We start from the raw sequence: 23,658 nt of genomic DNA, 5'->3' as shown, positions 1-23,658 counted from the left end.
AAAATATTTATGGTTTAATTCTGAAAATGGTCTATTTGTTGATGTTGAAAATTATTATGGTTAGTGATTCGTTTTGTGGTTTAATAATTACGTAAGATTTACCACCCTAATCAACTTGCTGGAAATCCAGCGTTGTCTAAGATAATCTGAGTCTATATTTCTAGCTTAGCTTGTGTTTTTAATTTCTAAGTTATAACCTAGAGATACGGTTTTCATATAGAAAAAGTATGAAGAAATATGAGTATATGACTATAAATTTATTTGTAGTGTTTCGCGCATGCGCATTTGTTTAGGGTGCAATAAGAAAAATCAAATTTAATCAACCAAATTATTATGCAGTTGAAAAATGGAAAAAGGGTATAGTTGTTTTCTTGATACCAATTATAGCACAAGACATTCTTATCCCAAAAAGGGTAAACTGGATGTACGAATATTACAAACAAAAAGTATACTGTAATGTTACTTTCATATAAGTGATGACACTTCATTGATCAATCATGTCTGAAAGAGGTGTTGTTATAAAATTTGGTTTGGTTTGGTTTGGAAGATCATGAGACATAGGTTTTTTAAAATTTTGAGATTCTTATCATAGATTACATAAAGTATAGCAGATCTCTCTCTGTAAAGAAGTTTTTTTTTATATGAATAAATTTAAAATTCTTTCAAAAAAAAAAGAGGTGTTGTTATAAGAAAAACATAGTCTGAACAACATTTTTAAAGAAATTTTTTTTTTTTGACGATAAAAGATACTTTTTATAGAATCAAGCTGGTTCGTTTAAGCTAGCTCCAGGAGCTAACCTATTTTGAACCAAATCGTTTACAATAGAAACAGAGTGACCTTGTGATCGAGCTTCCTTAGCTAAGGAATCCGCACGGATATTAGAAGAACGGGGAATAAAGCTGATGTCCAAATTACGAAATCCAGATCGAAAGGCTTTTATGTCATCGAGTTCTGCAATTATTGCTGGCCATTCTTCTTCAATTTGATAAAACTTAAACTAATATAAAAATAGAACACAACATAAAATTCGAATGATCAGAGATATATATGAAGTGCAAAAAATATAAATTTTTGAATTTTAATGATTTGTGTCTTTGTGGTTTGATGCTGGAAAATAATTCTATAAGTTTGACTACTTCAATTAACTTGCTGAAATTCAAACTTAATTTGTCTGAAAACCTTTGTGGTTAAGTTGGGATCAAAATGAGATATTTAACTTTATTGGGCGTAAAATTTATTTAGCCTGTTTGTTTAACGTTAATGTGATTTTTTTTGGTGGTAAAAACGTTTAGGGAAATTGCACTCAGTAACCACAAAAAAAAACAAAATTCACTACCTAACTAAAAACACCCCCTCTCTCCTACTTTCTCTTCCTATCTCTCTCTACTCTCTTTCTCAAAATCTAATTTCTCTTTTTTTTTTGGCTATTTAGCAAATAAGCCCAAACGTTTATGTGATTAATATTATTTTTACAAATTGTCTGTTCAGAGAACAAAGCCTTTGGTGTTTATGCGAAGCTGATATCAAAGGAGTTTCTAGTGCCGTGTGAACCAAATCTAAGGACTAAGACCATCTTTATCGCTAGGTCCTAAGTGAGTTTTTAAGCAAAATAGTCCATTTAATTAAATCAAAACAAAATAAAAATGGGCTTACCGATCCTTAACTAAGGTTTTCTGGGATCGGTTTTGAAGTGTGTTTTTCCACCACGTGTCAGCAAAAGAAGGCACAAGATTTTTTTTTTCTTTTTTTCTTTTCTTTTCTCTTTTGTTTCATCGTCTTCTCCGTCGAAACTTCTCAAATCTTCCCAGACTGAAGACGAGTAAGTTGGCTGGAGCTAGCTCTTTCAAGACGTTGAAGGAGATCGAGATCTCGTGGATGTTTTGTTGTGGGGTTATGGTGAAGGTCGCGTAGTGGACGATGGCTTGGAGCTGGATCGGTGTCGCTGAGTAATCAGCCGCTGCGGCCACCGATCGGCTTTTGGCGCTTGCGGTGGAGCAGATGAAGAATGCGTCGTCGGCTTCACCAATTCTTAAAGGTAACATTTTAAACCGAAATATCTAAGAACTGATTCAGGTATTTGATTGGTTTAGGCGCATATGATATGTTTAGAAATGTCCCTGCTAAAGTAAAATGTAGACATATATAACTTTACGTACTCATGGCTGAGAACCTTGAAGTTGCTAAAACATTCCTTATATGATTTTATATGCAGAGAAATTGAAGCTTAAAGCAGCAAGTGAATACAATTATTTGAACCAGAGCAACTGCTTAACAATTGATCGCATTGATGATTCTCAGAAATTTCACAAATTGATGGTAACTCCTTCTGTTTCCTGTGACTTTCTCTGTTTCCGAGGGACTAAATGCCATATTTTTTTTTGTAATTTCTTATTTTGTTAGAGATGGCTTTGTTATTGTAGGAAGCTTTCAACACTGTTCAGATTCCTCAAGAATATCAAGAACGTGCATTAGCACTGCTTGCAGCTGTATTATGGCTAGGGAATGTATCTTTTGAAGTCATTGACAATGAAAACCATGTGGACGTGGTAGCAGATGAAGGTAGAATACATTGTCTTGTCCTCTATCATGGTGAATTACTGGACTAATGATGCTTATTATTTTCCTCTTGCTTATTGCAGTTGTCACTAACGTAGCTATGTTAATGGGATGCGACTCAAAAGAGCTTATGGTGGTTTTGTCTACATGCAAGTTCCAAGCTGGTAGAGATTGCATTGTTAAAAGACTGACACTGCCACAGGCGACTGATATGAAGGATTCCCTAGCAAAAATCATCTATGCTAGCCTCTTCAACTGGCTTGTTGAGCAAATAAACACTTCACTTGAAGTTGGTAAATTAAGGACACGAAGATCTATTAGTATCCTTGACATATATGGTTTGTGAGCCATTGCCCTTTAATGTGTTTTTCTTTCTCCAATTCTATCTTTAATTTTTTTTTTTTTTTAAGAAACCTCTTATTAAGAAACTCCCATTGGAGCAAGAAAATTAGGTGATTCTTAACTAAATTCCTTAACTAAAATTTAATACTTAAATAATCATTAAGAAACTTAATGGGTTTCTAGGGATAATCATGCTCTTAAGATGTTGATTCTGTGAATATACATATGCATGAAGAGCTACAGAAAGCAGACGTTTATGAAGCATTTGAAGATGAGCATTTGAAGATGATATGATGAACTTTACAATCTGATATTACATTAAAAAAAAAACTTCAGAAAACTGAAAAATCCAAGCTCTTGAAAACAATGGACAGAATCACAACTTGTAATCGAGGCCAGCTCGTCGATGGAGATGGAACTATGATTAGTTTGGTCCGTCGAAGACCGTCGTAACCCTATTAACAAACCCCCCCAAAATAACGTTCACAAAACTACCTTTTTTACTTTTTCCCAAATTGAAAAAAAAAAGGAAACTAAAAACAGAAAATTGAAAAAAGGAAATTGACAAGTTACTTGGATACTAAGCAATTACGTTATTTCCTTTTTTGCGACTCACCACTATCGCTATATATGTTCTACTAGCACTCTCATTATTTCCTTTATTTCTTCTTCTACTTCTAGTTTATCATTCACCAAACCCAAGTCACCTGAGAGAATCAACAAACGAAGAAAGAACAAGATGAAGGATTTGATTGCTGCTGCCCTCAAGAGCACTTACGATACTCGGAGCCCCGGTGGAGTCGAACGATGCATCGATCTGTTGATTCGGTTGAAGTCTATGTCTCTCTCAGTCAAGGACATTCTTTACTTCTCCAAGTCGATCTTCAAGCTAGAGACTTTGAGAAGACACCGAAACCCTAGAATCCGAGAAGTGTCTCAATCTTTGTTTACTTCCTTGTTGAAGACGCTCTACTCGCAAGGATCAGACAAATCTGCCGGTCTTAACGCAGTTAGTCTGAAGAGGAAAGAGGCAAACACCGGGTCTTTGACGAATAAAAGGGCAAAGACCAATCTTTTGGTTTCGGACCAGAAACAAGATCACAAAACTCTCGCTCGGGAACCTGTGGTAAGGAGGACTGAGACAAAGAAGACCGATGCTTGCATGTCTGTTACTACCACGGCTCTTCCTCAGCAATCGAGACGGGACATCAAAGATGGTAAGGTTACAACCAAAACCTTGATTCATCCTCCGAGGAGAGCCCCTGCTTGCAAGAACGTTCCAGCTAAGGATTCTAGAAACCCTAGAACAGAGGAGATGGTGGAGTTGTTTGAAGCAGCAAAGAAAGCTGCTGACGTGGCCAACGCTAAGGGTATTCTATCTGGCAAAGCAGACGCGTCTCGGTGCGTTGAAGCTATCTTGTTACTCACGAAGATGAACGTCACTCCAAAACCTAATGAGCCAAGGAGGATGATTGAGAGGCTTCAGGTACTTACAAAGCACAAGGACCGTGCGATTTGTAATGCTGCATCAGCCCTTCTTCAACTTTGGAGACAGAGGATCAGAGAAGAAGAACGTAAAGAGTCTTCTGCCATCAAGAACCCTCGTAAAGCTCAAGGAACATGCGGCAAGGGCTTCACAAGAGAATCTACAAATGCAATGAAGTTAGTGATGTGAAGATTGTAGCTTTGAACAAAATGTCGCTGATAGATTCAATATAGCTTGTAGTAAATCAATGTATCAAGAGTAGTATGAAAGTGAGGAAGAGATTGAAACCATTTGTAAGAAACTGATTTGATAGTCAATAAATAAAATTCATTTTGTTTCTTGATACTGAAGTTACTAAGTCAGTGGTTTCAGCAACTCTCTGTTATCATAAACTAGTTTAAAGTAACACACAGCATACTATTATTATCACTAAGCATTTGCTCCTAATGAACCACACAGGCTTGTAACAAAGCAAGAGAGTATTTCCTATCACGAATCCAAACAACACTTCAAAGCACATACACTAATTGTTACTGCTCTCCACTTCCATGTTTCTTCTTCTACTTCTGGCTCTTGTGTCGATGGTGGGTTTGTGGTGAAGCAACTTTCTTCAAGAGGAATCCCCACATAACTCTGGATTCCATTTAAATTCTCCCTTGTGGTATGTCACCAGTGAGCTGATTGTCACAGAGACATCTTCCACTGTACGCCACATATGATAGTCACAACTGGAACTCGTCTTTAATAGAAGTTCTTCCAAAGCTTGCCTGAGGAATGCACAACAGATCAGGAAGGGTTTAATGAGGTTTTGGATGAACGCTATAACTGTCTTAATAAAATATTCCAGGAACAACCGGAGAGCATATTAATCATTGTTTGCGTTTTTCAGGTTTCTTGCTGAAAGATATGATCTGAGGTTTTGTCAGCACAATAAGGCCTAATGTCTTTGCTAGAGGAACAAACTGTAATATATCTTGAAGAAATTGTAACCAGACCTCCTAATCTCTGTAAGCGAATTGAATGTATGAGATCTCAGTTTCCACAAAAGTATAAGATCTCAAATGCTATAATAACTAGATAAAAAGAAACAAAGCATTGAAAATCATCACTTTTTTCCTACGAAATAATAATGTAACTCATACTACATGTGGTTTCAAATGTATCTCATACTCAGCTAAAAGACAGCATCTCCTTGTTAAGTTAAAAAGTGTTTTATGCAAATGGGTGAAGGGTCTGAAGATTCAAGCACTATATAAGAGCTTTGCATTAAAAAAAAAAAGAAGAAGCAAAATTAGAAGCAAACACAAATATACAAAGAATTGAGCGGAATGGTTTCATCAAGCAAGCAACCTTTTGTAAGAGTTACAGGACGCATTCAAGCAATGTCAAGAATGAAAATTTCAAAAGTCCAAATCAAAGAGAAAGCCTTTACCTGCGTTCTCTAGAGAGAGCCACTTGTGTTCGTTTTGAACTGCTAAATTTGCAGAATCACCAATGGGGCTATAAACCCCAAAACGGACATTTTGATCAATACTGGAAGATTGTGCCATGTGTCAGGGAATCTGAAAACAAAACAAAAACATATGGGTACCAAATAACAAAAGAAACTTCTGGCTGACAATTAAAATATAACTAAATAATAGGGCCTTTTCTGTAATTTACACAAGTCGGGAATGGAATGGATGGATAAGCCTCTCTCTCTGTCTGGGTCAGGAGAAGGGTTTAAGGGTTTTTCTGAAGTTCCATCAGCTCCCTCCACTCTCTTCTCCGGTAAGAACTCTGATTTGGAATTTTTATGTTAAAACTTTGAAAACAACCTTTTTCTTCGCTTATTGAGTTATGTATGATTTATCTTAAATATTGTGGAGAGATTTCAATTCTCCGATCGAATTATCAAATTGGTATTTACCAAATTTCTTTGGATCCTGGTTTTATTTCACCTTGTGTTCGTTGATTAGATGATAAAGTCTTATGCTTTGCAACATTTCAACTAGTACCCAAGACTTTTAATTATGGGTTTAGTATGTGCTATGTTAATCTCATTATGGGTTTGATTCTAATGTCTTCTTCTCTGTATTATCCGCAGATCCAAACTCACTCGGTGTCACAAGATTAGATTAAAAGAAGGAGCCATGGCAAGTCTTATGATGGCCACACCATTCCCAGGTTCTCTCACTCAATGCAAGAAAACAACTAACCTCTCCCTTCAGAGAGCCTTTAAGGTATCATGTATGCAGACACCGTTGGAGGAGCTATACAACGTTAAAGTGGAACGGAAAGTGTCACAGAGACGGTTAGAAGAGCTAGGGGTTACGAGATGGTCAGTTTGGAAGACGGGGAAGTGCAAACTGCCATGGGACTGGCAGGTGGATCAGCTCGTCTACATTGAAGAAGGAGAGGTTCGTGTTGTTCCCGAAGGTAGCAAGAGGTTTATGCAGTTTTTGGCTGGAGATCTTGTTAGGTACCCAAAATGGTTGGAGGCTGATCTTTTCTTCAACGCTCCTTATCGCGAACGGTATTGCTTCAAGGCCTATGGTGATGATGATTGATTCAAAATTAGAGTTTAGAGCCAATAAAGTTTCCGCTTGTGTTTGTGTTGTTGTAGCCTTATGGATCTTTTTTGGGATGATAATATAACAAAACTATTTCTCTTATTCTTCTTCAGAAATTTGTGTAACGCTTACATATGTAAACAGAGCCTAAATCTTTGAGACAGGGATGAAGAAATCAAAAGGAAACTCTCAAAGTATCTTTGTGTTTTGAAGAGATTGTAGCATTTTAATTGTCCTAAACAACTTTTGAAAAATAAACAATAAGTAAAACAGAGCAGAAGCTTCATACAACTTTGATAGAGAGGGATGAGTAATCAAAAAGGAAACTAGCAACCATGAAGAGCTTTAATTATTTTACTTGAATTTAAAAAAAAAGAACTGTTAAATAAGGAACAAAAAGTATTGGGAAATTATTTTCAGAATCGTAGTAAACTTAACAAACAAAAAATTCAAGGAAATAATCCAAATTGGGGATTATGTGGGGATTAATTTGCTTTTAGCAGCCTGTGTCTGTCTGATCCAAATTGATTTTACGAGTCATTTAGACGAAAAACCCTTGGGTGAGTAAAAAGGAAATTGAAAGAAGTTGCTTGGATCCTAAGCTACTAAAGTTTCCTTTTCTTACAGAAGCCACATTCTCTCTATATATATATCAATCAACTCTCTCACACTTGCTCTCTTTCTTCATTTCCATCTTACAAAGCCCTAACTTCTTCTTCTCGTTACCCTGAAACATCTTTTCCGTAATTCGATCACACAAATCATCTGAAACTCAACAACGAAGAAAGAAAGATGATTGCGCAGGAGATATCTGATGAGTTACAAGCTTTGTTTTCCGCAGCCATCGAAGCCACTTACCTTACACGAAACATAGACGGCATCGAACGCTGTGTCGATGTTCTGAATAAGTTGAAGACTAAGTCTCTCTCCGTCAGCGATATTCAACGATTCTCTAAGTCAATACTTCGGTTGGAGACTCTGAGAACTCATAAAAGCCCTGAGATCCGTGAAGTGTCTCAATCCTTGTTCGATTCGTGGTTGGCCACTCTCTACGGACAAGGAAGAGGAGACCAATCTCTCAAGCCGAAGAAGAAGACGGAACGGGACATCAAAGATGGTGGTAGTAAGGTGACAACCAAAACATTGCTTCCTCCTCCGAGGAGAGTCGCTACTTTCAAAAACCCTAATTCCGCGGGGGAAACAGAGGAGATGGTGGAGTTGTTCGAAGCGGCAAAGAAAGCTGCTGACGTGGCCAACGCTAAGGGTATTCTCTCTGGCAAAGCAGACGCGTCTCGCTGCGTTGAGGCTATCTCGTTACTCATGAAGATGAACGCCACTCCGAAACCTAATGAACCAAGGAGGATGCTTGAGAGGCTTCAGGTACTTACAAAGCATAAGGACCGTACGATTTGCAACGCTGCATCAGCCCTTCTTCAACTTTGGAGGCAGAGGATCAGAGAACAAGAAACCAAAGCTGCGTCTACAATCGATATGATTCTTTGCAAACCTCGTCAAGCTCATCAGATACGCGGTCAGGGCTTCACAAGACAACCTACAAAGACGAGGAAACTAGTAACGTGAAGATCGTGGGTTGAACAAGTTTATTCATTTGTAAAAGCTTATGTCAATATATAAATTCTCACAAGTTCTTCTGTTCCTTATGTTTCCAAAGTGACATTAGTACATTGTTTTATATGGAAGTAACTAGTTTATAGACTGTTTAGTGATTTTAGCTCCTCTGCTTTCAAACAATAATTGTGATTCTTTTAGTAACTACGTACACTCATACTCAAAGATCAAATAACATTTAAAAAAGAAGCGAAAAACACTGTATCAGGATTCATTCAATAGTAGTATGAGTGTGAGGATCAGATGGAATCCGTTTGTATTAAATGTATAATTGACATTTGTAAACATGTGTTGTGGCATTCAGTATGCAATTTCATCCCGGTTATAGATTCTTCATGCCTTTTACACTTTATTTGCCTTTTACACTTTAAGTACTAGATTGCTGAGCAAAACACACAACAACAAGGCTACATGAGATAAAGGACACCCAGAATTGTCCAAACTTGCCTAATGGATCTTATAGAGCTTGGGAATAAATTCTACAGGTCAACTTTAAGTCGCTAGGTCCAGACCAATCGCCCGACTCACACCTTTCGCAGTCTCAAACATGGAATTCATATATGATTAACAAGGAAGAAGAAAATTGATTTAATCAGCCAAAATAAAAAGACAAAAGCATGTCTTATCTACATCAACCAGAGGAACATGTGTCTCTAACGATGGGTCCAACCAATCATGAGATGATTATGATGCCCCTATGTAAAAGACTAAAAGAGAACAACAATAGTAACAGAAAAATCGCATGATTTGGTATATGACAAGTTCACAAATGGACTAGCCAGAAATACACTACAAAACTCACATTAGCCTGACAGTACAACGCTTTCTGAAGAGAACACCATTTAGTATTTGATATGAATTCCAGGAAATATTCAAATAATCTAGTTAAAATGCACAACAACCTAACGATCGTACAAAACTGATACAATAAGCAAAGAATCGACACATTGCTAACGATGTTCATCTCTGTTTCCGGAAGGAACTGAGGCTTTAAAGTATATAAATTGACATAAAACTGCCATGGCCGTGATTTAAGTGGCTCCCATCACAATCATAGTTCACTCCTGCAGTTATACAAATAAATTAAAGATTCTACATAAAAAAGGATATAGTTTCAGTGTCTTGATGCATTTCTCGTTTGGAGTACATTCAGGATTTGAGTCTTCACAACCATCAAAATCCTAACTCAAATCTATTGGGGGATCAAAAGCCTGCCAAGTAATTATGAGTTACAACACTATAAAGTCTAATGCAACAAAGATCACAAACTGCTGAAAGGAATAATAACAAGAACTTCAATATCTCTCTGAACAGAACTAACGCAACAAATGCTACCTTGTGCGCAGGAGAGAGCTTCGGATATGATCTTTCCCATTTCTTCGGGTCCTTTTCCGAAGGTTCGATTTGGGCCTTTTATTCCTTTATGGAATTAGTTTAGCCCGAAATGTGTGTAAATAAAACGGGACTGGAGTAAGGAAATAATCTGATTTTCCATACTCATAATGTTTCAGGTTACGAAATTTAATTTTCAGGACTTGATCTTAATCCATGCAACTGCGCGGATAAAATTAAAAAAGTATTAGTATTATATCATTAAAAATTATATAAGTTTTATTTTTTGTTTGTAAATAAAAAATAATTAAATTTAAGTTTCTGATTATATTTTAAGATAATTAAAAATTCAAGTTAATCAATTTTCGGAAATAAAGTTTAAAATGATTATGAAAATATTTTAAAAATATTTTGTTAGAATTTTCTTAACTAAATATTTATTTTATTTAAAATAATAAATAAAGAGATATTAAACTATATTATAATGAAGATATGTACATTTGATAAACTTTCTAAATACATATGTGACTTCTATTTAAATAGAATACATACAACAAAGAAAATAGCATAAAGCACTGATAATGCGGCAAAGAAAGTTGGTTCATGACTGCGTATTTACTTCTCCTCTTCATCGTTCATTCCCCTCAACATCTCCATCTGCTAGGGTTTCCGCTACCATGGACCATAGCTGTACCAATTTCCTGTCCCGTGCTGTCTCAATCATCTCATTGTTAGATTTATGTGCCTTTTCTCTAAATTGGAGTCAAACATTTTAGATTAATTTTACTTAAAAAGTTTTGGTAATGTCGAGATCATACGGACTATATATATATTTAAAGTTTAGGAATTAAGGTTATTCTAATTGGATTCCTATGCACCCTCATTTTGCCCATCTCTGGAGTAGTGGAAATAATAAAACGGACGGCTGAGAGATAATCCGAAAAGGCACGCAACTATTATCCATTCTCTATTAGACTATTACTCTTCAGTTAACGAAATTGACTACTAGAATAAACACTGGACATAGATTTAGTCATCATTCCGATTTTAACATGCATTAATTAATATCCTTGATAAAAAAGTATTAGTATTACTAGGGATTGGCCCGCCCTACGGGCGGGTAAATTTACATTAAAATTATTTTATATTAAAATATATTATAATTTTATAAAACATTTGAAAATTTACTTTAAATTGGAATAATAAACACAAACTGTTTTTCCTATTATCATTTTATAAATTTTGGTAAATTTTGTTGATTTGAGTTGAAAGGATCATTAACATTTTTCTGTTAGAAAAAAATGAAATTATTGAATTAAAAATTAAGGAAAATGTATTAATTTCTGTTTTTCATTTTGATTTACATTTCATTTTGATATAGTTGAAGAAAATCTAAAGTAAGAACAACTATTACTTTTTTTATTTTTAAGAGCATCAAATTTTAATTTTATTACAATATTTATTTTTCTCACGATAATAAATTAATCCACCTTTGAACTAAATAAATTGAAATAATATAATGTGATAAAATTATATAAAGTTATATTTTTAAAGTTATATATGCATATTTATAATTTCATAAATAATAATTAATATATATTATTAAAAAATGTTTTATAATATATATATTTGTTTCAGTTTATATTAGATTTTCAATTTATAATGGAATTTCATTCACCTTTAATTTTACTAATTATGTTCTGTAAATTATTTCAGCAATTATTGAACTTTTTGTTTTATAACAATTATTTGTTGGAAATTTTGCTCATGCTATTTGAAAATATTTTAATAGATTAATAGTGTTATAAATTAATAAAGTATTTTATTTCTATCAGAAATTTACTTGAGTTGCATAACCGATTATATCAAATAATTTACTTCTTATAAAAGTTTAATGTTATAGCCTCATCGAAGTTATAAAAACTTTCCATGTTGCTCCATATATCTTCCCACTAATAAACATTTTGTTATTAGATCACTATACCTTGTTAGAGATGCAATGCAAGTGGATGGATAGTTATTGCTTCGATGGTCATATTCTTTGTAAATGTAGATGTGTTTAGCAGCTTTGGCTAGTAATGGGGATTGTGTGACATGATAGGTGGTGGTTCTTGATGATTGTGACACTCTCAAGATGATCTGCTTGGAAGTTTTAAGGAAGCTCTTCAAGGCTCGATAATTATAATTTTAGTTGTATTTCAGTTTGTGTGATTAGCGATCAAGCATCCAAATTCAAATTAGCTTCATAAACTTGAATCAATGTAGATATATAAGCTAAATGGAGCACGTACATAGACGTGTATCCATGCACCACTTACACAAAAATGGAGTACATAGACATTTGAAGTTACATGCATACACCAAATATACAAAAGCAAGAAAATTTTCAGCCACGAACACAAAAGGGAACGTCATCATCTTTTAGTTGAGCCGTCAAATACTGCCCTCAAAGCTCTGAAAGCTTCTGCTGTCAAACTACAACACTGTTGAAGTAAGCACCTATTCCTGAGCCATGGAAGAAAACTACGAAAGAAAACTCATTATATAGGTTTAATATTTAGCTTGTACATGTTTAAGTATCTTAGGTCGTACCGGTCCATGTCTTTGTTCAACGCAATCACGCAAAGCCAATAAAGGAGATTGTACTTTCTCTCGTGTGGAGAAGTTGGAAGCGGTGGTGACGTTAACGGTGATCATGCCTTTGTCTCGCGTAATAGAAACGGGGTCACTAAGAGCTACGGGTTTGCTGCGACTTTGTTTTTTTTACCTGAAGAATCTTCTCAAGCGTGGAGATATCCATGATCATCAACAATAAGGACCGTAATCAAAAGCCAATAAATATATTAAAGAGACTCGAAGTATGTAAGATCATAACAGGCATCAACTTCAGAATATGAGATGTGGAAATCAATTAAAAGACTGCATTTAATTTACCATACTATTAGGACAGAAGCCTATATTTTAGGAGACTTGAGCAGTTGAAACATACCGCCTCCGCCTACTGAGCTTTGTGTGAACCTCCCTCTAGTCGTTTATTGCTAATTTGACGTTCACCCACCTATTCTATCTAGCTGTCCTAGTAAACTTGTTTTATTTGTTTTAGAATTGGTTGCTCAAGCCACTTTTTTTCTCAAGACACTTTCTAAAGCTAATCCTGTTCCTAAGTTAAAAAAAAAAATTGGATATTTAGGAACCATCGTATCAACTTGTTCATTATTCATTTTATGATACTAACATTATTAGAAAAAAAAAACAGTCGGAGTAGTTTCTCCTGTGATTATGGTGTTTCGTTGTACCACTTGTAAAAATGTTCTACTGATCCGGTTTAAAACAAAACAATAGTAGGTGGCACTTATGGCTTGCCTTAGATTTTATGTTACAAAGAATAATGGGGTATTACAGAATAATAATTTGTTTCAACCATTCAAGTAGCATCTTTTGTTTGCATAATCTTATGAATAAACCAAAAAAGGTGTAACATGACATTACTGTTAATAGCCAATTACGACATGGTATTCTCTTATCGTAGTAACATGGGAAAATGAAGATAGGAAGAGATGCCTATAAGATCTTTCAATTCCAGAACTTGAAGAAACACAAAACAAAACAGAAATATAAATGATTTACATTACGTATTGTCAAATTGTTGGTAACAATAAAAACGTATCAATGCATGCTCCATTTCTATCTCTTGACTAAACAGACCAGAGAATCTCACAGAGAGAGAATAAAAAGAAAGGATGAACAAATAAGAATCAACAACTATAACAGAGCACTCGAGGGAAAAAAACTTCGAGTTTGAACAGAGAACGCGAGCAGAGTCACCTGCTTCACAGATGAGAACAGGTTTACCTCCACTCAGTTTCTTCGCAAACTCGGGTTGGGCCTTTTCGTATTCATCCTTCACATATGAAGTAGCTTCCTCAGCTTTCTCTGCATCCACAAAGGCTACACAACATCCCCTGAAGCCTGCACCACTGAACCGTGCTCCATATACACCAGGTGCCTTCAGTAGAATCTTGTATAGCTGAATAAGTGGCTCCGCACCTTCACCAAAACCCTCACGTTTTAGAAGAGAGAATGTAATGTCTGTGAAAGCATACTTGTAATCTGTTTTCACTTTAAGTATGTTGCAGTAGGAGACAAAGGAAGGAGAGAGAGAGTGTACCGCATTCGTAATTCTCAATAGAGCTCACGTATATTGATGAGAACCATGGAAGATATCTCCTCGGCGGCGAACTAATTCTATTCGGCTCTGTAGTTGACGACGATCATTGGTTTATCAGCAGGAGCAGGTAAGATCTTGAAAGGCCATAGCTTCATGTCACTTTGGACAGAGGTGTCAATAAATCTCCGAGCAATCAGTCTCTTTGCATCTGTCACAACAAAACGAATTGAAAACAGATTTTATTCACACATTCAAATATCATCCACATACAATTAGATCTTCATATAAACCAAAAAAAAAATTCCAGCATCTCCTGCTTTAATGTTGTAACAGTTATCATGAAATAGCAGTGCGTGAGAAAGTTCTGGCACTCAACAGCTATTTCAGGAATTTTATGACAATCGATGAAACCCGGAGGAAACGCCTCCTGCACCCCTTTAAAACACCTGGAGAGAAACCTCAAATCTCAGGATCAAGAAGACTTTTTATAATCAAGAATATAAAAAAAATGAACTCACTTTATCCATGGGAAGAGAGGGTCGTCACCGTCGTACTCATCTATATCTTCAATCAGCTTCCTAATGAATCAGAGATCAATGAGTGTGATTCGATTGAAACCCAAGAGATAAAAAGTTGAAGTGATTCGATTGAAACCCTCAGCAAAAGCTCTTGAAGAAAATTTTACCTTCACTCTCAGATTCTTTCCACGCTTCACCATGTCTTTCAACTGATTCTCCAAACTCTAATCAGTTGTAGTGAGGAACATTTGACTGAAATACAATGGACCGAGGAAAATGTTACAAAAATACTAATTCAAAGATGCATATGTAACGTTTTCTAATAAAAATGGAATCAGAAATCAGATCTTTGAAGCTAATGTAACATAAACTAACTCGTATATAACCAAAAAGGATTTAATTAATCTTCTGAGGCCAACCGGGTGAGATGATGCAAAGAAATCTACCAACCTCTTCAAACTCTGCTGCCAATTCAAGATTAGCGAACGCTCGGATGACTCCCTTGTCTCTGCGACGGTAGCCTTCCTACGGCGGCCCATCTCAGATATTCTTCGTCTTGCTCAATAGTCTCAGCGTTCGACGGCCGCGTGAACGATTGTCTACCTGTCTCAACGTCGATGTCGAAGTACTCACTCCCGTTCCACGCAGCCGCCATGGCTCTTTTCTCCGATCTGAGAGAGAGAGATTGGCTTCTATTGATGAGAAACATCCCACATCGGATATATAAGAACTAATCTACTACTATATAAAGGGTTATGGCCAATTGGTTTTAAGTTGGAAGCCCAGGAAACTTATCATGGTATCAGAGCGATAAAATCCTTTGACCTAATTTATTACAACTACTACAACTATACCGATGTTGGGCCCTCAGTGGATGTTATTCCCACATTGTCCACGCTTCAGACCTAGATGTCTAAGCGTGAGGGAGGGTATTGATGAGAAACATCCCACATCGGATATATAAGAACTAATCTACTACTATATAAAGGGTTATGGCCAATTGGTTTTAAGTTGGAAGCCCATAACCCACAGGTGGTGGGCCCATAACCCACAGGTCCCAGGATCGGAACCTGGCTCTGATACCATGTTAGATTCGGGTTTATTATGGGCTTCCAACTCAAAACCAATTGGCCATAACCCTTTATATAGTAGTAGATTAGTTCTTATATATCCGATGTGGGATGTTTCTCATCAATAGCTTCTCTCCTTAAAAAACGTTTGTGTGATTAATTTTTTTGAGTGATTCAGATAGATAAAGTGAGGGATTTAAAACTTTAGAGTTTGAGAATCTGAAGCGGTCGACAATAATAGATGCTCAAAAGATAGAGACGCGTAGGTTTAAGGAGATGATGACGTGGCTACAAAAAGTTCTCCAATTGGCTGATTTTTTAATCTGACGTGGACACACTCTCTGATGCTCATATAACCCTTTTAGTATAGGTTAGATTTTCATTTGATAAATTAAGATGATCTAATGCCAGTTTACTAACACAACTCTGAAAAAGAAAAATCTTTGAATTTATTCGAAAATTACGTTTGATAATAAACACAAAATGTACACATCTTATTGAAATCATTATCATCATACATTTAACATTTTCATTGCGTATTCACATTTGGGGTCCAGATGGGATGAATATTAATATCCTCCACCACCTCTATTATTTTTTTTCACATGCGTTATCAACATTTAACGCCATCTGTACAATCCCAACCACTAAATGTTAAAATATCCAACGGTCACGATTCGCCAACTCGATACGTCAAGCACCGACGGCTGTGATCGAAGCCATACCTTCCAGCTCACTCTTGCTGCGGCTGATCCTCTCACCGCCGTCATCACATCCGGCTGTAGCCGTCGCCCAAATATCCGGCACCGCCGTAGCTATCTCAGTTACAGTCTCCACCGCGTAATCCGCATCTTTAGTCTTTTCTGATCTTCCCACCTTTAAACCAACAAAGAAGAATAAATAAATCACATATAAAGGTCTTTTACTACAAAGAAACACATATTGTGGATGAAATAAAATTTTACCAAAAAAAAAATTTACCAGGACTGTGCGAAGCCCCACAGATTTACCCGCGGTAATATTGTGGACATTGTCATCCAAAAACACCTATTTAAAAGTTTAAAAGCAGTTTTAAATTTTTAATACGATGCATTTAATAAGAAAATAATTTAAATATAAATATAAATAAGAGTATTACCGCCCGGCGAGGATCAACGTTGGCTGCACGAATGCAAACATCCATTGCGGTCAACGAAGGCTTGAGAACGACGGGATGCTCATCCGGTCGGGTGGTTGCCCCGAATAAATTCGGGTTCATTGTCTCGAAACAGATAATCTCTTCGAAACAATCTTCTAAACCCAATCTCTCAAGAACCTTCATCGCATGGTTCCTGTCTGAATTCGTAAAAATCTGATGACCCAAGAAAAAAAACGACCATTTAATACAAACCAAATAAAAAATCATTCTATTTAAAAAATAAATAAATGAACTTACGATTTTTTTCTGTTTGATTTTGTTCAGAAGGTTTCTTAGTTTGCTGTTAGGTTGGATTGAACCATACGGCAACCTTCCGTGCACGACACTGCAACCAAAAGTTTCAGGAAAAGCAACAAAACGTTTTAAGAACAATATATATATATATAAATGGTAAATTATATATGTTGATGGTAACTTTTTTACCTGTGATATTCATCAGGATGAACATCGTGACCTAATGCCTACAAAATTTATGTGAAAATAAAGACAAGAAATGAGAAACCAATTAAGTAAAATTTTCTTAAGAAAACCATTTAACAAAAAAAAAATTCAAGATAAAAGAATATGGAGAAGTGAAATTACCCTGAGACCAGCGAGAGTACTTCCATAACTCTTGAAGAGTTCAACTCTTAGACTTGAAGCTTTACTTTCAGAAAATCCAAATTTCTCCATTAGAAAATCTGCGAAGGGAAATATAATTAACTGAATGTTTATGAAAATTGTAAAAAGGTAATTTCCCGTTTAGTTACCGTCGATGTTTTTCTTGACGGCTGGAGCTATTCCCGTTTTCAGAGGGTATAATGTGTCATCCAAATCTGATCACAGTTACAAATAACAGAAAGATTGAGTTTTACTGCTTTGTAACAAATAATATAAGTTTTGTAAATGTATTTGAGTTTTACCGAAAATGAGGCAGTTGATCGGAGAGAAAGCCATTACAAGAAAATAAAGGAAGCAAAAATACTGTTTTAAATATTTGAGAAAATGGAGTAAATAGCAAAACAAAGACGAAGAGGCAAGAAGAAAGGGAGAGTCTGGAGGGTATTTATAGGATGCTGAGTCGTTTTTTATTTGTGTAGAATTTCTAGTTTTAAGTGTTTTAATCTATTTTTTAATCATGGATATTGACTGCTGACTCATAGTTCATATCCTTCTCGTGTCTATTTTATCTGAATACATAATTCTTTTTTGTGACAAATGATGACACATTTATTCTTGAAAGTCTAATCACATTTTATTATGTTTCCATGTTAGTCAAATCATATTCTATCTTGATTGTTTTTTGCACCGATCGTATTCCATCTTGATTAGCAATATAAATGCATTTTCTTAATTAAAGAGATTCAAACTTTACGTGTTAAGTCTTTAGAACCATGTTTCTTATTTTTGTCAGCAGAACCATGTTTCAATGATCAAGAAAGTACCAATAGTATGGTTTATAAAGAAGAGTAAAACGAAAAAAAAACTTAAAATGAACATAAAATAACTGATCACGTTAAATAGGTAAACTTGTATTATATGCTATAAAATTTTGACTTTTTCATGAATAAGAAAATCAATCATCTCTCATCCTTGGTGCCATTTTGGTAAAGAATAACCTGACTACAGAAGGTTAGAAAATTAAGCCAAGAGTAATTAAAACGAACATGAATAGTAATTACTCCATCAATGATTGCACATTTTTTTAGACGACCAAATTTTCTAATAGTAAGTCTTAAGTCTTGACACGCCAACCAAAAATATATTGTCATCTATGTGCTTAAACGATTTAATACATTTCTTTCTTCTTGTATCTTTCTGATAAAATACAAAAAAAAAATAAACTACTTAACAAAAATTGGTTGTAATACTTCCATCTACTCACGCTGTATCTAGTGATCACTGTAACAAAATCTTCCTCTACTTCATATATATGATCATATAGTTATTAATTTCACTTTCATATATACATATACTGGATTTTTTTTTGTTATGGTTAAGAGTGGATCCGACCAAGTTCGGGGCCAAGTCTCTACGTCCTTTTGTCACGAGTGAATCTCTCCAACATAGTTTTGAATTCAGGGGACCAAACTTTTCAATTCGTTACAGAAGTTTTACATGTCAATAGACCAAGCCTTGATGCCGATTATATTGTTTCTGTGTATCATGTTTTATAATTATTTTTCCTGCGTCATAAATGTTAGCTGCACTTATTGTTAAAATCTACAAATAACAATTAAAAATATTTTACGAAAAGAAACAATTTTAGAATATCTTAAGTTATTAGGATCATAGTCGATAACCAAGATTATGCATCGTGGCCGTGGGCGCTCGTGGAGGTATAATGTTTTATAAGATTTAACGGCCGGACCGGAAGCTGATGTTGGTTAGGCACCGCTTCCTTTCTGTTCTTGTTCATTTGTAAAAGAGTGATAAACCAGAAAAACTGAACCCAACATGAAGGCTACGCAATCATTATTAATAAATATTCGATGGGAGTTTCAAATGAATTGCTATTAGCCACATGGCTTAGGCTTTTAGAGCTGTCTTCTTAACAACTATCACCTTTATGGAATTCAAATAAGATGTCACTACCACAAATTCACACACAATATACACGTGCTTTTATAGAGAAAATATATCTCGGACAGCACTAGCGTACGCGTTGATAGGATATCGGTTCGATTGTTGTTTTACGTGTTTTGTTTTTTTTGGTTAAGTTTTTTTTTACGTGTGGTCAAAAACAAAAACCAAGCGATGTGGAAAAGATAAAGGTCCTGTTCGTTAATTTACCTATACTGATCGCACATCATAGGTTGTTGTTCGTTTTACTGTCACGTAACAAGCGACCAGGTTGTCGTTCGTTTTGATGTTTCGCGACTGATCACACGACCAGTCGCGGGTTCCCATTCAAATCGCTCGAGAAAACAGCGACTAAAAAGTAAGAAAATTTTGATCGTGCGATTGGTCGCAGATTGTAGGTCAAACGACACATAAACGAACATAGTTTTAGTCGTAGATCGCAGGTTTAGTCACATGACGCAAGTCGCAGGTTGCGCGACGTCGACCTAAAGCACATTATTCCGTGAATCTGTCGCGTAAGAAAAAATGACTGATTATGCTTAGTTTGGTTTTATATGTTTATTGATGAAATATTGTACAAAAAGCTGATTTTAATTTTCTTTAAGTGGACCTCTCTCAAACATCACTTCCCATCAAGAGATGGCACCAATGTGTTGGGTTATTGGTTGGACATTTTATACAACTTCATCTTCTATCGTGAAAGATTCGACTTTGATATTGTACTATCATTCGTTTTAATTATTCATCTGATAAATTATCATATCTAAGCAAATTATTGGAGCTAGAGAAGAATGATAATAACTATTTCTGTCCAAATCAGTGATTTTTTTGTTTCCCTTCATTTGGAAATCTTGCAAGAAAACAACACACGAATTGATTGATTTACTATTTAATTAAATATTCGAATAGGACTTATAATCATTTGTTTAAATTATTCATTTGATGAATTATCATCATCTAATTATTTAAAGGAACCAATTGGAGACAGAGAAGGATGACATATAACTTTTCTGTCCAAATCATTATATTTTCTTCCGCTCTTTTAGATCATTTAGTAGTACAATCAAACACACGAATTAATTGCCTTGCTGATTTCATTGAAACACAAGCTAAAGAATCACGATCCTTAAGTTGGGCCTAGAATCAACTATATGCCCACATGATTTCGTTAATTCGACCCATATATTTTCTTCAAACAGCCCCATTTTTTAATAAAGTAGTAATATTTGTTTTCTGGTCGGCAAATTGATTAAAGAAATAAAAAAATCTCCCTCTCCTCATTTTCTAAGAAGCGCCGAAGTTCTCTAGGAAGCTCTAGAAGATCAAATCCCTTCACTCTCGCACCTTCTAAAACTCTGTCTACTTCTTCGTGCGTCTGTGTCTCTCCACGAACCATAATCTTCTAAAATAAGCTACAACTACAAAACCCACTTGTGAAAGATCTCTCCTTTGATCAGGTTTGTCTCCTCATGACTCTCGTCTTCCATTTTGTTCCCACTTCTTCATTGGGGTTTGTAATCTCTGCGTTTCTCCCAATTTGGTTTTAGCTTAGTTCTCGCTTAATCAGTTCATATTTATTTTGCTATGTTACTGGGTGAGATGGTAGGAGAGTGAGCTTCCGAGAATCCGACAGACACTTGACAACTAGTTTCAGTTCTTGTCTGAATCAGGTCTTAGTTAGCTTTTGAATGTTAAGTTATGTAATGAAATCAATTTTAGTTAAACAACCAATCACTGATTAAATGGAAGAACCAGCATAAAAATGGTTTGAATCAGGCAGACACTTGAAACTAGTTTAGTTCTTGTCTGAATCAGGTCTTAATTAATTTCTGAATGTTAAGTTATGTAATAAAATCAATTTTAGTTTTTAATAATTGATTTGTGTTTACATCGCTAATGTCCAAAACTTAAAAACATGTATCTGAACAGGACAAAATGGCAGAACCAGCGTACACAGTAGCATCAGACAGCGAGAACACAGGAGAAGAGAAGTCCTCATCATCTCCTTCCTTACCCGAAATCGCCGTTGGAATCGACATTGGCACATCCCAATGCAGCATAGCCGTCTGGAACGGCTCTCAAGTCCACATCTTGCGTAACACGAGAAACCAAAAGCTAATCAAATCCTTCGTCACGTTCAAAGACGAAGTCCCCGCAGGCGGCGTGAGCAGCCAGCTCACGCACGAGCAAGAGATGCTGACCGGAGCCGCCGTGTTCAACATGAAACGCCTCATAGGTCGCGTGGACACCGACCCGGTCGTCCACGCCAGCAAAAGTCTTCCCTTTCTCGTCCAAACCCTAGACATCGGAGTCAGACCGTTCATCGCCGCGCTGGTGAACAACGCGTGGAGGTCGACGACTCCGGAGGAAGTCTTGGCGATCTTCCTCGTGGAGCTGCGCCTGATGGCGGAGAATCAGCTGAAACGCGCGGTGAGAAACGTGGTGCTCACGGTTCCTGTGTCCTTCTCCAGGTTCCAGCTCACTAGGATCGAGAGAGCTTGCGCTATGGCTGGACTCCACGTCCTTAGGTTAATGCCTGAGCCCACAGCCGTCGCGCTGCTGTACGCGCAGCAGCAGCAGATGACGAGTCATGATAACATGGGAAGCGGAAGCGAGAGGGTAGCGGTTATATTCAACATGGGTGCTGGCTACTGCGACGTCGCGGTGACCGCAACCGCTGGTGGCGTCTCGCAGATCAAAGCCTTGGCTGGAAGCGCCGTCGGAGGAGAAGACATCTTGCAGAACACTATGCGGCATGTCGCTCCTCGACCGGACAAGGAAGGTTCGGGGTCGCTGCGTGTGGCGACGCAGGACGCTATACACAGGCTGTCGAAGCAGGAGAGTGTTCAGATAGAAGTTGATTTGGGAGACGGTGACGTGGTGTCCAAGGTTCTCGATAGGTTGGAGTTTGAGGAAGTGAACAAGAAGGTCTTCGAGGAGTGCGAGAGGCTTGTTGTGCAGTGTCTGAGGGATGCTAAAGTGGACGTTGATGATGTAGACGATGTGATAATGGTCGGAGGGTGTTCTTACATACCTAAAGTGAGAGCCATCGTCTCTAACGTGTGCAAGAAGGAAGAGATTTATAAGGAAGTGAATCCGTTAGAAGCTGCGGTTAGAGGAGCTGCTTTGGAAGGTGCTGTGACGTCAGGGATTCACGACCCGTTCGGGAGTTTAGACCTCTTGACTATACAAGCTACAGCTCTTGCGGTTGGAGTGAGAGCTAATGGTAACAAGTTCGTACCCGTGATACCGCGCAACACGATGGTTCCTGCGCGCAGGGACCTCTTCTTCACCACGGTTCATGATGACCAGAAGGAAGCTTTGATCGTTGTGTATGAAGGTGAAGGAGAGAGCGTTGAAGAGAATAATCATCTTCTTGGTTACTTCAAGATCGTTGGGATCCCGGCGGCGGCTAAAGGAGTTCCGGAGATTAATGTTTGTATGGATATCGATGCTTCGAATGCTTTGAGGGTGTTTGCGGCGGTGTTGATGCCGGGGTCGAAGAGTCCTGTGGTTCCTGTGGTTGAGGTGAGGATGCCGACGGTTGATGATGGACATGGTTGGTGTGCTCAAGCGTTGAGTGCGAAGTTTGGATCTGCTCTTGATTTGGTTACTCTTCAGAGGAAGTGATGTAAGTTTGAATAATGAGGCTCCGAATGGTAACTGCGGTTTGAGCGGTGCGGGACAAGCGGTTCAACTGCGGTGCGGTTTTAACAGTTATAAAAATGTATAGATATATAGTATATGTAGAGATTTTTGTTACTGTTAACTGCGGGGCGGGGCGGGACGATGGTTACCATTCGCAGCCTGAGATGTTTTATGTAGTCGTTTAGCAAAGAGTTTGCGTGTGTTTGGAGTCTGTTGTGTTGAAACTTGGTGACAATGTGTGAATGCGTAAATGTAATGAAGTAATAATGTTATGCACTATGCAGATTGTATAATAATAATATAATAATAAACAGAGTCTTGGACACTTACTTTTGAGCTTATGGTGACCGCGAAATTGGTTATATTAGCGGGACGGAATTTAAGTGTGGTACGGTCCAACAGCGGTTCGTACGGTTAATTGCGGTTTTGATAAAAAAGGTAGTGCGGTTTTGATAAAAAAGGTAGTGCGGTTTTGATAAAAGAATAATGCGGTTTTGATTAAAAATATAGTGTGGTTTTGATAGAAAAAATAATATAAAATTATTTGCTTAAGATACTTTTATTATAAATTTTTTTATTTAATATATAATCCTAAT

General features: G+C 36.6%; 6 protein-coding genes and 1 long non-coding RNA gene across 10 annotated transcripts; 5 read left to right on the top strand and 2 right to left on the bottom strand.

Moving 5' to 3' along the window:
- The first annotated feature begins 1,294 nt into the window (after positions 1-1,294).
- LOC103867659 (myosin-4) lies at positions 1,295-3,417 on the top strand. The gene is made up of 4 exons (XM_009145758.3): positions 1,295-2,036; positions 2,214-2,317; positions 2,422-2,560; positions 2,641-3,417. Exons 1-4 carry the CDS (start codon positions 2,000-2,002, stop codon positions 2,901-2,903), a joined length of 543 nt encoding a protein of 180 aa, XP_009144006.3. The 5' UTR covers positions 1,295-1,999; the 3' UTR covers positions 2,904-3,417.
- A 178-nt stretch (positions 3,418-3,595) lies between these two features.
- On the top strand, positions 3,596-5,949 carry LOC103867842. The gene has a single exon (XM_009145927.3). It carries the CDS (start codon positions 3,639-3,641, stop codon positions 4,572-4,574), a length of 936 nt encoding a protein of 311 aa, XP_009144175.2. The 5' UTR covers positions 3,596-3,638; the 3' UTR covers positions 4,575-5,949.
- A 103-nt stretch (positions 5,950-6,052) lies between these two features.
- LOC103867661 lies at positions 6,053-7,039 on the top strand. The gene is made up of 2 exons (XM_009145759.3): positions 6,053-6,155; positions 6,472-7,039. The coding sequence occupies exon 2, from the start codon at positions 6,518-6,520 to the stop codon at positions 6,932-6,934; it is 417 nt and encodes a 138-aa protein (XP_009144007.1). The 5' UTR covers positions 6,053-6,155; positions 6,472-6,517; the 3' UTR covers positions 6,935-7,039.
- A 270-nt stretch (positions 7,040-7,309) lies between these two features.
- LOC103867843 lies at positions 7,310-9,292 on the top strand. The gene has a single exon (XM_009145928.2). It carries the CDS (start codon positions 7,730-7,732, stop codon positions 8,516-8,518), a length of 789 nt encoding a protein of 262 aa, XP_009144176.1. The 5' UTR covers positions 7,310-7,729; the 3' UTR covers positions 8,519-9,292.
- Positions 9,293-12,139: 2,847 nt separating this feature from the next.
- Positions 12,140-15,276, bottom strand: LOC103867662. Of its 2 annotated transcripts, XR_001958550.2 has the most exons (5): positions 14,960-15,276; positions 14,752-14,836; positions 14,585-14,644; positions 14,067-14,512; positions 12,140-13,945 (listed from the first exon to the last, which is right to left on the bottom strand). It is a non-coding gene; the product is annotated as an uncharacterized LOC103867662 (long non-coding RNA). The 2 variants fall into 2 exon arrangements; XR_004458243.1 differs by having other exon boundaries at positions 14,752-15,276.
- An 843-nt stretch (positions 15,277-16,119) lies between these two features.
- Positions 16,120-17,991, bottom strand: LOC103867663 (uncharacterized protein C24B11.05). The gene is made up of 8 exons (XM_009145760.3): positions 17,755-17,991; positions 17,602-17,667; positions 17,435-17,532; positions 17,276-17,313; positions 17,090-17,177; positions 16,793-17,005; positions 16,636-16,701; positions 16,120-16,530 (listed from the first exon to the last, which is right to left on the bottom strand). Exons 1-8 carry the CDS (start codon positions 17,786-17,788, stop codon positions 16,348-16,350), a joined length of 786 nt encoding a protein of 261 aa, XP_009144008.1. The 5' UTR covers positions 17,789-17,991; the 3' UTR covers positions 16,120-16,347.
- A 2,634-nt stretch (positions 17,992-20,625) lies between these two features.
- On the top strand, positions 20,626-23,402 carry LOC103867668 (heat shock 70 kDa protein 8). 3 transcript variants are annotated; one of them, XM_009145766.3, is made up of 3 exons: positions 20,626-20,871; positions 21,344-23,063; positions 23,227-23,402. In XM_009145766.3, the coding sequence occupies exon 2, from the start codon at positions 21,350-21,352 to the stop codon at positions 23,042-23,044; it is 1,695 nt and encodes a 564-aa protein (XP_009144014.1). In that variant the 5' UTR covers positions 20,626-20,871; positions 21,344-21,349; the 3' UTR covers positions 23,045-23,063; positions 23,227-23,402. The 3 variants fall into 3 exon arrangements, with proteins under 3 accessions (XP_009144014.1, XP_033147637.1, XP_033147638.1); XM_033291747.1 differs by adding an exon at positions 21,021-21,084 and having other exon boundaries at positions 20,662-20,871; positions 21,344-23,401; XM_033291746.1 differs by having other exon boundaries at positions 21,344-23,401.
- The last annotated feature ends 256 nt before the right edge of the window (positions 23,403-23,658 follow it).

This window comes from Brassica rapa, chromosome A05 (genome assembly GCF_000309985.2).
Source record: "Brassica rapa cultivar Chiifu-401-42 chromosome A05, CAAS_Brap_v3.01, whole genome shotgun sequence".
Lineage (NCBI taxonomy): Eukaryota > Viridiplantae > Streptophyta > Magnoliopsida > Brassicales > Brassicaceae > Brassica > Brassica rapa.
Note: the sequence above shows the minus strand (reverse complement) of the source record. Positions and strands in the feature narration are given on the sequence as shown.